Here is a 15,348-nt window from a genome sequence, read left to right on the forward strand (position 1 = left end):
AATTCAGGAAGAGTCCATAAAATAACTAAGCGAATGGTCTTACATTATGCAGCACTCCAGTCAAATTCATATTGTATAATATAAGCAAAGTACACTTCTTAAATATCAAGAAAAGGTGGCATGAGGCATTTCAAAAAATGTTCAACAGCAAAAGCAATTCATTATGGGGTGATATATAACAGAAAAGAAAATGTATATTTAAGAGCGCTTCCTTTCCACATAGAAATTGCTTAAAATACAATTCAGGTTCAGAGTACAAATAACATTTCTGGGGGTAAAAAAAAAAGTCAGGTTCACACCTGCTGTTGTAATTCCTGTTGATAAGCTAAAGTAGTCTCTTTTATGGGCTTTGTTTTTTCTTCAGGAAATATTGCTAGACCTCTTGACCTATCATTTGTAATCCTTGCAGTTTTACTCCTGCATCAAAAGAGTAAAAGATAGAACACAATTTTAAACAAAACTTAAGAAGTGCCACTATCCAAATTTGTTTTAAAGCAATACTTTCCTGAATTTCACTGATAAAATCTCTCAAAATCAAAACAGAAGCCTGTTTTTATATGTACAGCTATCTTCAGAGAGCTGGCCATTTGTCCATTATTAAATTTCATACTCATATTCCCAAATAAGTAACCAAGCAATACTAGCCTAATCATCATAGCCATACTTACATAGTCACATCAGGTCTTTGAACAATATCAACAGGTGGAGGTGCAGATGAAGCCTGTGCCCCCATCATGCCTATGCCATCTAAATCAAGGAAATGTTCAACATTTTAATATAGGGTTTATGGCAAGATAAAATGTTCTGATCTGGAGTATGAACATTAGATATTGGCACATCAAGAAACCGAGCCAAGCACAAAGGTGAAACAGTAAATTCATATTGTAGCCAAAATGGAGACATTGAGAAGTACAAGCAATCTTGAAAATCAAAACAAAACAAAGTGGCCAAAAATCCACAAAGTCCCATCCCAATACAGACTCACTGTATCAAGTGTGTATATGAATATATATATGGACTGAGAGCTCTTTCACAGAGTCAATGATATACCCATATGTTTCAATATTCTGCAGCTATGTAACTTTTTCTGAAGTTGTATGATACAATATAGCATGTAAACTAAAAGTATAGCACAAAAAGTCAGCATGCTTATAAATCAAAGGTTTACTTAGTTTCTGTTTTAAAAGCTTTAGCAGAGGTCTATTACCTTTTGTATTTTATTTTTTTAAGGACACAGTAAAAGCAAAGTAGCTTCAGCAGAGAAAAATGTAGACTAAAAAGGGAGGAATTTGTTAGGCACTAACATGAGAATGTTTAAGTGCAAGCACATGCACATGCACGCACATGCCCTCAATATTGCTTTAGAGAGAGGAAGGAGGCAAGGCAGGCAGGCAGGCAGGCAGGCAGGCAGGCAGGCAGGCAACAGAAACAGATGGCACTGAGTTTCCATTACCAAAGAGCTATAGTGTTATAGCAGCTGCAGTGCTAGACTAAGCCTGGGAAGACCCAGATGCAAATCCCAATTCAGCCCTGAAGGTCACTAAGTAAAAGTCAGATTGTAATTGCGGTTCTTTGAGTGGTCATCTACACATTCACACATATGGACATTTGCAGAGCCTTGCTCTGAAAAACTTCTACAGCTAATGTCTTTTGGCATGAACTCTCCCCCACTGTCTCAATCTCCTTAGCAGTTTACTGCCTATTTACTCAGTTCCCTGAAAATGCCTAATGTGGCCTTGGAACAAAGAGAAAAATCTCAGATTCACCTTGGTGCAGTTACTTAAACTGGTACTTCCTAAACTTTGGAAGGGATTGGCATATTTTACCTCCTCCACCTTTCATAATCTCTTATCCCTATATTCTGTAGCTTCAATTAAAAAGCAAACTGTTCTAACATTAGAGCAATCTCCAAAAAGTGTATTACTTGAGAACATTTAGCAAAATGCTTACATCAACCAACCAACTTACAGTATGCAAGGCTGGGATCCAAAGGATTCCTGGCACCATAGAAGTAGTATGCATCATCATATGGAGTTCTGTAATTGTCAGCCAAAATTGGTGGTGGCAGTGGTGCTGGTGCTGGTGGTAATGTTTGGATTCTACAGCAGAATAAAAATTACATCTTTTAATTTTGTCAGCTATTTATGTAAAGGATGAGAAGAATAAAATATCCAACACTGATTGCTTTGCATAGCAATTGCAAGGTGACACAGTGCTGCAGTTCAGATGTACAAATCTTAACTCAATAAGTCAAGGTATGAGGTATACTTGATCCCTGTGCACTCCAGTCCCCTGCCTCTGCTTTCCTCCTTGGCCTGCTATTATCAACCCTAGAGATCTCCCATTAATCATAGTTGCCCTTTATACCCAAACTAGAAAACTGATTACCTTGTTTAGATATAAGAGAGCTTAAAAAGCTTCAAACAGTGATTTAAAGGTTTCCCAGGTCAGTTACAATAAACAACTATTGTTAATGAAATCTTGGGATAATCTGAAGCATGTCAAGGAAGGAGAACAGAAGTGGGGGAGAATGCACAGGCAGAAGGCTCATGTGTATCTTGGTTAATTAAGCAAGATTTGTGTGTTCAAAATACACCATAGACCTGTACACCTCACAACTACTCAAACACCATTCACCTACAAAGAGAGCATTACAGAAAGTTACCGGGGAGCTAACATTTCTCCAAGAGTAGTAGACAATCCTCTGTGAAAATATTCATTCACTGGTGAGACAGGAGGTGCAGATATGGAGGTAGGTCCAGGTGTAGGTGTCTGAAACGCTGGTCTTGGTCTTTCTGGTGGTAGTTTCTCTTCAGGTAATCGGGGTGTTAATCCCAACCCTTTTAGTCTGTCAGGCTAAGGAGAAAATTTGATTTATTATTTAGCATATGTTATTCAAATTATTTCAGATCCAAGAAACAAACAGAAAGGATAGAACATGATGAAGGTTCCCTATGGTTTTGTATGACAGAGGCATCTAACAGTGGGTTATCTACTCACAGCACCCAAGCAGACAGGGATCATGTGACCTTTACTAAGCCCCATACTGCAAGAGTCCTCCCCAGTACTGCCGTGTCTGAAATGAAGACCAAAACACCCCAAGGATTCTATGAGGTAGAATAAAATATAAAAAGATGAAATCACATGCCCCTAACTAGGACTAGCACTAGTTGGAACACAGACAAGTTACCCACAGAGAATAAGGCCATAAACAGTATCTACTCAGCCACTTGATTGACTGAGGTACAGTTTGGATGCCTTCATTATACCAACCAAGGAGAAACCTTCACAGAAGAACGTTACATCATCCATTTGCTGTGAGGAGGCATTTAACAGTGGTATGTCCACAAGCTAACACTGTATCTAGAGAAAGCTGAAAGGTATCCGAATTGATTTCAAAATATGTTCATATAGTAACACCTTTCTCCCAAATGATGTCTGTGCAAAAGAGAAAGTGTCCAAGTCTGTAGTATTCAATTGAAATGTTTGGAATGGCCTACATGACACACATTTCTGTGAAGGATGCATTGGTAGAAAGTCTGAAGACATGGCTGTTCTCTAACAGGAACAAGCTGTGATATGGAGGAATATAGACTCATAATTTTATAGCTCTCATATTTTGGCAATAGTTGCTGTAAGCCATGTGGCTACTGTGGCACATGAGGACTCTCACTGCCAAGGAAGTGAGAAAGAAAAGACATTAAGAAGATTTCAGTCCATTTGAAGGCTTTTATTTGATTTGTTTAACAGGCTCTACATGATCCATGTCTGCTGAACTTTGCCTGGACAGAAGGAAGGTAAAATATGAAATTCCATAAATTATACAGGACACAATATAAGCCTCATCTGGAAGCACCCCAAGATTTGATTTTTTCCCCCCTTTTTTCCTGCAAAATGGAGGAAGAGTCTGAGGACAGTTTCTCTATACTGCTCCACTTATGAGAGAGTTCATATTATATTAAAGCAGCTGGTCAATCTGATCACTGATAACAATCTGCTTTATAAGCGGTGTATGCGTGCGTTTGTTGAGATATTGACCCTGGGGAATAAAGGAGAAAAAAATGCGTGCCAAGTGGACTAGTGATAGGGCAGGAACTCTGCCTATTTATTCGAGGGGAAGGGGGTGTGGAGTTCCTGCCAAAAATATTACTAAGCTGAGAGAATTTTCCTGAATGCTGGCACAGCTCCCATATGTGTGATGCACAGAGACCACAATGAAGAAAGGAGAAAAAACATGGGTGCTACACTTTTGGGAGGAAAGTAAGCCCAAGAGATCAAATTTTGATTGCCAGAGACCTGAGAACTTCCCATTCAATTAATGGGGTTTCTCTCTTTATTTCAGCAGTTTGCCGAAGGCTGGAGTTGCTTTTTTGGCTTGTACTGCCATCTAATGGATACAGTCAAAAAGCTTCCCTTCACTGTCTTCAAGATAGGGTACAATGCTTTGCCAGGAATCAAGTCACAAACAACCCTGACAATTGTTTAAAAAGGTATTTAAAATGCAGAAATATACACAAATTCAATGGGTGGAAAATGAATGTACCGGAATTCTTCTAAATTTAAGGACTAGGAAGTAAATGGAAAGGAAATGTGCATAGGTGCAATAACTGCTCTATTACTGCAGGGGTACAAATTTCCTCTCTTAAATTTACATATATTTGTGTGGGTTCTTTTTTAACTATCAGTGGACCACAATAACTATAGTGGTAAATGCTCCAAAATGGAATTGTGAAAAGGTCAAGGGAGCCAATATCTTCCCTTTCTAGAGTAGCTGGAGATTAATGAGCGTGCTGAGAACTGACAGTTCCACAGTTAAAAATGATAAGATCTCAATGCCAAGGGAAGATATTGCTCCTCCCATTTTGCTTCTTTTGCCCTCTTTTCCATGCTTTTCAAATGACAGCTAAGCAATTTGTCTCAGCAACTGTGTCCAAAGTTACCTACATACAGTCTCACAATATCTATTTTCATGAATGTCACCTTTTCTATTTTTCATCCACCTTTGACTGCTGAAATATACAAGGAAGCTGACCAGGCAAGGCTACACATATTGGACAGCAGTAAGAATGCATTAGCAAAAGATCAACACACAACAATTAGACTTGAGTAACTTTCTGGGGCGCCCCCCCCCCCCCCCCCGGCATTTGTTTATTTTTTTGGCTGTGAAGTTTTCAAGAGTAACAAATGACAAAAGACCATGACTGGAGGATAAGTTTTAGATTCTGCTGCAAAGACACTGAGATACTGGCTGGAGGACCAAGACAGAAAGAGGGAGAGAACAAGCGAATCATCTGTCAGGTATATCATAGGTAGATCCATAAACCACCCACACTACATATGTTATTTGTAGCTTGGCTTAGCATGTCACACAAGCCCAACCACAAACTGCTTTACTATGTCTAAAAAGGCACCTCAGATCAGTTTGTGTGTGAAGACTTAAGGAAAATAGATACATTTAATGATAGAAAGAGATTACAGATGGAAAGAGTAAAGCTGAAACTCTGTCATGGACAAAGGCAGGAAAAGAACTGGAAAAAGAGTCTTGTAGACACAGGTTACACGATCCTTCTCTTCTTGGACTATAGGGGGCGAGAACCTAATACTAGATGCCTTTTCCACATCAAACAGAGACTACTACTTTTAAATAGCAGAGCACACCTTTAAAAATATATTTTAAACATCAACACACTGATTTTCTACAAAATAACCTCAATGCCAAATGTGCAGTTCAACATGCTAGTAATCAAGATAATTATGTCAACACTATTGTGTCAGCATTCTTGTTAATCTTAGAAAATTTAGGAAGAATTAATTTCAAACAACAACATTCTATAGTAATTATTGTGAAGAAGAATATTGAAACCTGTCAAATAAACATTTCTAAATCATTAGAAATTAAGATATGTTATATTAATGTTAAGCATTGAGTTCATATTAAGGCTATTTAAATATTTCTGGGGAAAAAACCATAATATGCCCTAGCGATCCAGTAAATAAAAATGTTTATTGACAGTTGAAAAAGTCTAAGAGAGTTGGTACCATGCACTTTATCAAAAAAAGCATGCAGGTTTCAAAACTATCCTACTATCTCATAGATTCCCTGGAAAAATCTATGTATGTTGGCTTTTAAAAAAATTGATGCCAACATTAATACAATGTGAATAGCCTCCATGATTTTTGTAAAGACAAATTAGCTTTCTGCATTTATATATCATTTCTTATTCACTGTGTTGATAGCCAGAAAAGTGTTGATAGCTCTGGAACCCTACATGCCTAAATGGGTATTATATACCTATCTTGACAGAATACTTTCTGATAAAACAGCAGTAAGTTGAGATGTTTTACCTTTTCTTCACTTAGCTGCAAGACAGTATACACAATACAGTTAGTATTTACAACTACATAACTCATATTCAGGAACACAAAGAAACGTGCATCACACTCATTTTCTATTTCATCTTTAAAAGTTAAATGGTTATAGTCACTAAAATTAGAATTGTTGTTTAACCAGTATGACCAGAAACATACCTCAGGTAGGATCCAGAGATGATCCTTAGCTCTAGTAGTTGCTTTCCTTTTAATAATTTTGGCTACAATCCTATTTACACTTACCTGAAAGTAAGCCCCATTAAACTCAGTGGAAGTTTTGTATATGTACCTATAGCCAGGTAAGACTGTACTGTATATGCAAGAGCTTTCAAAACTACTTTTTGGACTTGACATTGTTTGATAAGGGGTGATCACCATCCATAAAAGCTAGAAAATTGATCCGTATGTGAATAAAACTCCTTTGGATCCTTGTCATCAAATGTATAATTATTCTGAATCAGACCTGGTCTTCTTGCATGCTAAGTTCTACTGAGAAACAGCTCAGCAAATATCCTGTATACTAAACTAGGGTACCTCTCAGCATCATAAAGAGGCACTGCTATCTGTTCTTAGTTTATTTATTTATTTAGTGGACTTATATGCTGCCCCATTTGCCTAAGCCTCTTTAAAAGCTCTTTAAAAGTTCTTTAAAAGCCAAGACAGTGTAGTTATATAAGAGAAAGGCATAACAAACAGTACAAGGATTTAAATTATGGAAAGTACTATCAGTTTTCAATCATATAATATAGTGTGGATACATAAGCCAAGCCCATATTTCATTTTCTCTTACCAAGGTATCAGCTGCACCGATCCATTGGACCGCCTTTCTAGTCTATTTTTGACACTGCCTGTTCCACTGAGTGCCCCACCACAACAAATTGCTCAAAGCAACAATAATCCATTCTAGGTACAATTCAGGGAACAAATGCCTTTATCTCATGCAGAAAGTATGACTTGGCAATACAGAGCCTTTGTACACACTTTTCTTTGGAGGAAGGCTATCCTGACCCTCATCTCACTATTAGCATCAGCCCAATGAACCAATGCCATGGAAGACAAGGAGGGCTTTCCTGTGATAGTGATATAATGCAGCACCATCCAATAAATGCCCATGTCATATGTACCCCATCTTCCCCACAGAAGTGAACATGCAACAACCATACTTATGGGCTATTAAAACTTCTGTTTCCCAGCTGCTACACTTAGCATACCAGTTGCTGAGGAACAGCATCTTAAGGGAAACAGGCATTTTAGGGACCAAAAGCTTCCATATAGCCTACAGTACCTGATCCTGCCTAATCTTAGAAGCTAAGCAAGGCTGGACCAGGTTGAAATCTGGATGATTTAAATGTTGTGAACTGCCCAAACAGCTTCAGCTAGCAGCAGTATACAAATGTAATGCAATAATAATAATAATAATTACACCTGCAACATCAACCCCAGGAAAACCGCATACCCAGGAAAACTCCAATACCCCATACACTGAAGCATGGAACCAAATTGTTAGAATTATCTGTGCTGAATTGTTTTGACCAAGCCCTTTGTTGTTAAGCATAGACTACAGTGATCACCTTCTCAATATACAGTGTGAAATACCAAGGACCTGAACTCTCCTTACTCATACATCTCCTCCTTTTACTCCAATCAAATGTTAACCAAATAACAAGGATTTCATTGTATGTTGAAGCCTAGGAAAGAGACTTGAGTACAAGTCATTAAATTCCATGTTTTCAATATTGTATAGAAAATTTGCGATACTGTTCCACACAGAAAATGAAACTACTTCAGGGCTCTAGCATTTATATCCACAGGTTGATATTGGGTGCTCTGCCCTTTAACAGAAATGGTTCTCAGCATCCACAGTTTCCAGCTGCTGTACAGTAAGGCATTTTTGTTTTGATTTTTAGATGTCCACAATATCCACAAATATAAAAAGCAAGCAGCTAACCACAGTTTAAAGATGAATAACGCTTCCTTTCCACACAGTTGTAAACAGGATCTGAGTATCAAAAATTATCCATAGTCCCCAGAGACAGCTATAGTCTCCAAAGATACACCACCTCCAAGCTATCAAAAACACATTATTTGGCACTAGGATACTAACCCTAGCTAGTTCCAACAATCACAGTTTAAAGAAATCTCCATGGAAGTATTGAAATGATTGAGAACTACCGTTATTTTAGAAGTAAGGAGCAAAAAAGCTTGTCAACATCTCATAGCCACATAAAAGGGAAAAGCACATGAGACTAAGGCTTACCCAGTCTCATGTATGCAGAAGGAAGCCATGGCTTCCCATTATTTCTGAACCACTTCAGTGTGTCAATGGGCTCATGCAGATTCTGTCATAATTTCCAAAAATAGTTGGTTAAAGCTACTATGTACAAATAATTATTACTATAGGACCTTCCCAATGAATGGGATAATGACTCTGGGCTAGTTCTCCTACTACAGCAGAATAACAGTTTAGACAGTAGAAAAAGGAACAGAGGAACAGCTGCTGTTAAAGAGCCTATTTGGGATTTGAAGATACAAAGGATAAACAAAACAAGTACACTGAGAGGCACTGGCTGAAAGGTTATATATGCAGTCCACAGTAAATGGGGTTCTACAAACCCACCCCATCTTTCTGAGGTATAAGCCTAAGCTTACTAATCTACAGACATATAAATATGAGAAAATAATCAGTCCCGTCCTTTAGAGTTCAGTAGCTACATTATTCTGTCAAATTATAGAAAGTGCTCCTACACCACAACTTTTCTTCATTCCCAAATAAATGGTATTGGAACAGAGAAATAGAAGACCAAGTACCCTATTGCACATTAAAATAATCTTCAACACTGCGACTAGAGATGGAGATAAATAACAAGTCACGGCAAAAACACTACTATATTTCCCTATAGGAATAGACAGCAATACGTGCAGGCATTATTATGCCTCTTTAAAATTTATCAGAAACATTTTAACTCAGCTGCCAAGGTTTAAAAAACCCTGCATAGCTGTATATCACACTAGCATGTTAATTCACCTTTGCTAAGCTGGAAAAGTGTGGGCCTGCAGCTGGATAGGTGACCACATGTGGAAGGAGAGCAGAGTACTACACTCCATGATCTTACAGACCCCTTCCAACTCTACAACTGTTCTGTTCTATTCTAAATGCTAAAAGTCACTCACCTTTTTCTCAGGGTCTAAAGCTCCAGATGCAGCAACTGGGAGCTCAAGCTCCTTTTCACTGTTAGAGAGAATATGTACACAATTAGCCAAGATCACTTCCTTTCTCTAAAGAATACAGGTAATACACAGAATTATTTCATTTTATCCTCGCAATGATCCTGCCATTTGTTAACCTGAGAAACAATTTTTTACAGAAGGCTATTGAGTAAGTTTTATACCTGAGCAGGAATCTGAAATCAGGATTTCACATGTCCAAAGTGAACACTATTCTAGCATGGGTGAACATGCAGCCCATCAGAGTTGTTGCAGTTCATCTCTCATCATCCCTATGGCAAATAATCAAGGATGCTACAGTTGTAGTCCATTGAAATCTGGGGTGGGGAGAGCACAGGTTTCCATCCCTTACTATAACCAAAATACTAAATCTCTCAGGTTCTCTCACATAGAGAAGAGTACTTAAAATTACTAACCTATGTTTAAATTTAATAGTACTTTCAAAACAGTAGGAACTTGCTTTATATGATATTGCAAGCAGTACATCTGTACTAGACTTTCTCATGTGTATTTCACCCTGGTTCCATGCTTTGCCTTGACATTTCCAACAGGCTTGTTCTCACAACTAGCAGCCTGGATGGAGGGAAATGACAGGGGATGGGGGGGCCATTCCACCAGTCCCACTGGCAGACTAAACACTATTCATTTTTCCTCTTTCCTCATCATCTTTTTTCTTGTGTATTGTGTCCTTTTAGACTGTAAGCCTTTGAGCAGAGCTTCTTACTTTATTGACTGCACGTTAGCCACTCTGGGAGGCTTTCTGGTTATGAGGCAGAATACCTTAAATAATTAAATCCAAATGTAAAGCTCCCATCAAACCTTGGTTTCAAGCTAATCATCTATTAGCACAAATGCTACATAATAGTTACACCAAAGCATGGGTAGGAGACCAGATTTGCAAAAAACAGAAAATGGGCTGGGGAGGCATCACATTCCACAACTGATACAACTGTGTCAGGTTATTAAAACAGAGCCTGAAAATTACATCCTATTATCATTTGTAGCCAAAAATATTAACACAATGTCTATTACAAGTCTGTACAAATTCAACATAATTTCCTTAATCTTGTGCAATTTTAAGTAATAGTTGTCATATAAATCCAAATGTATATATAACATCCAAAACATTAAGCAGTTAATTGCCAAGCTCCATTGCTTTGAAAAAAGAACCACTACTAGATACCAAGCCATCACTTATACTTTGCCAAAATAAGTCCCTCTTGCTTTCACCTCTATGCAAATTTTTTGCACCCCTTTGTCTCAGACCTTACCAGAAATCAAATACATAAAAGAAAAAATAGTAGTTACAGCTACAGACAAAACACACTAAAGAGATCTAGCGATGTTGGTCCAATGAGTTTCCTCAGGGATGCTGAAGGCCTAATTTTTTAAAAAAATCATGGTAGACTCCAGTCACATGCTGCTTTTGTAAGTTCAAAAGAAATTAGTCATGCCACAGACACCACTATTTAAGAAATAATTATCTACTAGGCATGCGTAGACCTACTTATGTACAAGCTGTTCCAATTAAAATGTAAGCAAGACTATTCCATATTCTTGGTTGTAAAGAGATTTCCCCTTCATATGTCTCAAAAAGATCTCATTACTAATCAATTACCAATTGAAAATTATTATTTAACCAATAGCCTTCTGTTACCGTCTCTTATTTCTCTGTTGCTCAGCAATTTGCTCCATTAAGTCTTGTCGATATTGTTCTTTTCTTCTCTGAAGAAGTTCTCTATCTTGACCTCCTAAAAATGGAAATATAAATAATCACAACCTGATCTTCTAGCAACTTACATTTTCAGCAAAAGTTATGCATTGTATCCATGCATAATTTCACTTGTATAATTTCACCACTACTACTAAAAAATAGCACTACATTCAAGCTTAACAAGACAACATAAAGGAGATCCAGTTAAAAATTTTCCATATCTCATCTAGTTGGCCCTTGAATTGTATTTTTTTCCTTAAGCAAGAAGTTCCATTGTGCTAGAACACTAAAGTTTTTCTTCAGCTTTATGTGAAACATGTTGCACTGTTTTGGGGACAAGAAGAAGTGCTTCTTCTAAGATAACAATGCAGTTTTTAAAAAATCTTTACCTCTTCCAATTATTTCACTAAAAGTCATATAAAAGGTACTGTGTATTAAAGATATTACAAAACACAATGTTTCCAGTTGCTCAGTTTTTCTATACATACCAAGTATTAGTCCTGTTGCATATGAAACACTACCAGCACCAGACTGTGCGTGCTCATTAGTAGGATTTCTGTAATAGAAGTGAATAAGTCAATGAAAACAAAGATCATACTGAATTTACTACACAACTCCTTTTCAACTTTTCAAATATTAGGTGAGCAAGGAAATGTAATCTGCACCAAAACGCTTGTCTTATGTATCCTACAGGTTGCTTTTTGAATCTAAACTCTCAGGTTGAACTTAAAAGAAAAGTCGTATTTGCTGACAACAGTTTATGGTATCATCCTAAGGAAAAACAATCCCCAACCATGCTATAGAGCAGAAATGGGGAATTGTTCTATCCCATGGGGATCTGGATTGCCTCTTAAAACAATTCTGTGTACTCCAGAACCTTTGGATTCCTTTCTCCATGCAGAGTGAAGCACACAGTGATTATTCTGTGTATCTTTCTGCATGAAGACAGACCCTGTCTTTCCCTGATCAGTGTGAGAGAAAGGCTGTCTCTTGTATAGAGCACTGGGCAGGGTCTAAGAGAAAAACAGATAGATTGCACATAGAACTCATATGGGCTGGATGCAACCTGCATGCCAAGAATCTTCTGCACTCCTGTCAAAGTATTCTTAAACAGGAAAGGATATACAATAAACAGAAGCCTCTTTCTAATGTTCCTATTTTTGTTAAAAAAAATGTATCAAGCCTGCAAATATATTTTCATTATGAAATGAAGGAAATTTAATCATGTTAAATGTCCTTGTAATTGCTATAATAAACTATACTAAATTATAATTTTAGTGAAAATTATGGCCTCTACATAATTCCTACATAATTCCATCTGTGTTTTCAAAAACAGCATATATTTGGCAATGCAAGTTCTTACCCAGTGAAGGATATTCATTTTTATCTTGTGTGATTGAATATGCTACATAAAGAAAACTGAAAAGTTACTGCAAAATCCAATGTGTTTGAAATTGCCAAAGGGAACTTTCAATACCTGCTTGCTAAACATACTGGGACTGAGGGGGTGTTTGGGACCAAAGTTCTTTTCATCCTTTCTATACAGTTTGTGTTCCTATTGAGACGGCCTGTCATTCTGATTGGATGGGCCATAGCAGTCTCAAATTTTAAAAAATTTAGAAAAGTCAGGAACTTTTCTGACTGAGAGTAAGTTTTACAAGTTTATAGACTCAAGGATTGATAAACAGATATATATTCAACTGTATGTACAATCTTCTCTATACCTTCAAAGTTCCTATGCCATGAAGGAAATATGGAGTTAGTAAAGTATAACACAATGTTCTTTTCTGAATGCAGAATTATATTCGATAATTGAGATGCATTAATGTAGCAGCAGTGCAACATATTTTAGTACCAGCCTTAAACAGCAAATGAACTAGAGAGCATAATGCTGGTGGGCAGCTTTTAAACTAACAAAACAAAACAAAACAAAACAAAACAAAGGTGTCCCAACATCATCTGGGGGGATTCAGCATTCTTTGGAGTCCATGCACCAAGGTCCTTCAATTTCGATTCTGGGATTCTGAAGGCTAAGTCCTCATCCCTTCCTAGCCAGCATGGAAGAATTGAGCCAGCTGCCTCTCTGAAAACACAAGTGTCCATTGGTGATGAGGGAAAGGGACATGCTGGAGAGTAGGCAGTACAGGGGGTGGGGCTGTTTCCTTATATCAGGTCTTATCAGTGTCCCAACCTCCTTCATTCACCCTCTGTAGCACTTTATCTAGATAAAATTGCAAGAATGTGGCATGACAGATGGAATCACTACAGCTGTGCCTCACTCCAGCCTTTGGTTGTACATAAGTCTCCAAGGTAGAAGGGTGACATGCACTACAGGAAAGGAGTGACAGGACTGCCCCATAAGTATACCTTTGCACTGGACTGTAGATGGCTGTTACAATTTGCCATCCATTTTGTCACAGTAAAGCAAGGTGCACAATCTTTTTGGTCTTGAGGGCCAAAACTGGTGTTGCCATGGGGCTTGAAGTGCTGAATATAAAGGTCAAACTGCACATGATATAAATTAATCAATAGCAACTACTTCTTTTTTAAAAAAGTAATACCAGGGACAACTTTCCTAATGCCCATAGGAGCTTTCCTTCTGGGTTTATAGCTGCTGAAAGGGATAGCAGAAAGGCTTAAACCTTCTCTCCAAGAGAGCCATGTTCTCACACAAAACTGTGCCCCATATACCTTTCTTTTATAATGTTCATGTAAAAGTTCTTATGGTCAGATGTGGTTACTAAACACGTTTATTGTCCTGTCTAAGGCTGACACCCAAAAAACTGGGCTTGGAGCAGTACTGCATAGAACTCTGTGAAATGAAACACCAGAGACTGACAACAGAACTAATCAAGTTTAAAGTTAACAATAAAGAAGTCTACATTACCTTTGAGTATGAAAGACTCGAAGTGGCTTCTTATCATAATCACTTTCATATCGAAACCTGGGATCCATTTCATCATTTATTTCAGGATCATTACCCTCATCAAACCTAGCATGCCTTCTCCTGGAGGTATCAGGTTTATCATCTGGCCTTTGGTGCTTTCTATTAGAAATGTTCAATCTTTCAGCTAGTTTTTCATGCAGTAAGCTGTCCCCACATCCAATTTCATTATTTGGTTTGTAATGCTGGTCTACTAGTTGTCTCATATTTGAGACTCCTTCATATGTCTCTGTGGATGTACAGGCATCTTTTCTGAAAGATTCTTCATCTCTTCTTGCTGGTATATTTGGAGTATGTAGTTCTGACTGAATGCCAGTAGCAACAAAGACTTTTTGGTGCTTATCTTTGTCATGCTATTAATACAAAGACAAATTACTTTCAATTTACTCATTTCAATTTTAATTAGATATTTTCTCTATTAACATAAAAAGCCAGACTACATAACAATAAGTGCATTTTGAGAGCACAAAGGAAAGAGCCTTAGTGATGATACTCCAACTTTCAAATGACCACCAAAAGATGTCACTAGTGTCAATGTTGTACTAATTGGAGCACTGAGTTAAGATGCTTCTATCTGCTCAGGCATTTTAAACCATTAGTAGTATAATCTGACTGTGTGGTCATTTAGATGATTGCCGAACTTTTTAATGTTTCTGTTTCAATGCTGTTCTTATTATGTTCTTAATATGTAATTTATATTTATTTCTTGCCCTGGAACCCACTTCTTGGAAGTGTAGAAATCCTAAAAACAAATAAATGGAAGAAAAGCAAGGTGAAACAATGGAAAGCATCTTAACTGACACTGGGTATTTTATTTTCCCATTGTATGAAAATAAAATGAGAGAAGGAAAAAGAAAAAACAGCGTTAAAGGAGACATCACTCATAACTTCATCTAGATAAAAATCCCAAAGTAAAAACCATATTCAGTTTACATTTTATCACAATATAATTATTCCTCACCTCAAAATGACCCTCTGCACAGAAATCTGTATTTACAGTCTAAATAATGCATTTCAACATACAACAAAGTAGAGCTGAGAATCATCCTCCAATACACCTTTTGATAATCTAAAGAGCTAATCATAAACATTGTCC

The 15,348-nt window shown here is 37.4% G+C and overlaps 1 protein-coding gene across 5 annotated transcripts in view; it reads right to left on the reverse strand.

The window, feature by feature from the left end:
* The window catches only part of CSPP1 (centrosome and spindle pole associated protein 1), an 83,778-nt gene that overhangs the window by 49,207 nt on the left and 19,223 nt on the right, over positions 1-15,348 (reverse strand). For 4 of the 5 annotated variants that reach the window (XR_006414080.1, XM_044424069.1, XM_044424068.1 and 1 more), the window contains 9 exons: positions 14,196-14,605; positions 11,797-11,864; positions 11,252-11,345; positions 9,541-9,598; positions 6,346-6,360; positions 2,666-2,856; positions 1,969-2,099; positions 669-747; positions 300-417 (listed from right to left, as the gene is read on the reverse strand). Coding sequence is in view for 4 of the 5 variants with exons in the window: in XM_044424069.1 (XP_044280004.1) it covers positions 300-417; positions 669-747; positions 1,969-2,099; positions 2,666-2,856; positions 6,346-6,360; positions 9,541-9,598; positions 11,252-11,345; positions 11,797-11,864; positions 14,196-14,605 (1,164 nt within the window). In the remaining variant the exon portion in view is untranslated. The remainder of the gene's footprint in view (positions 1-299; positions 418-668; positions 748-1,968; positions 2,100-2,665; positions 2,857-6,345; positions 6,361-9,540; positions 9,599-11,251; positions 11,346-11,796; positions 11,865-14,195; positions 14,606-15,348) is intronic. The other variant, XM_044424070.1, reaches the window with a different exon arrangement.

This window comes from Varanus komodoensis, unplaced genomic scaffold, assembly GCF_004798865.1.
Source record: "Varanus komodoensis strain SLA01 unplaced genomic scaffold, ASM479886v1 scaffold14_1, whole genome shotgun sequence".
Classification (NCBI taxonomy): Eukaryota; Metazoa; Chordata; class Lepidosauria; order Squamata; family Varanidae; genus Varanus; species Varanus komodoensis.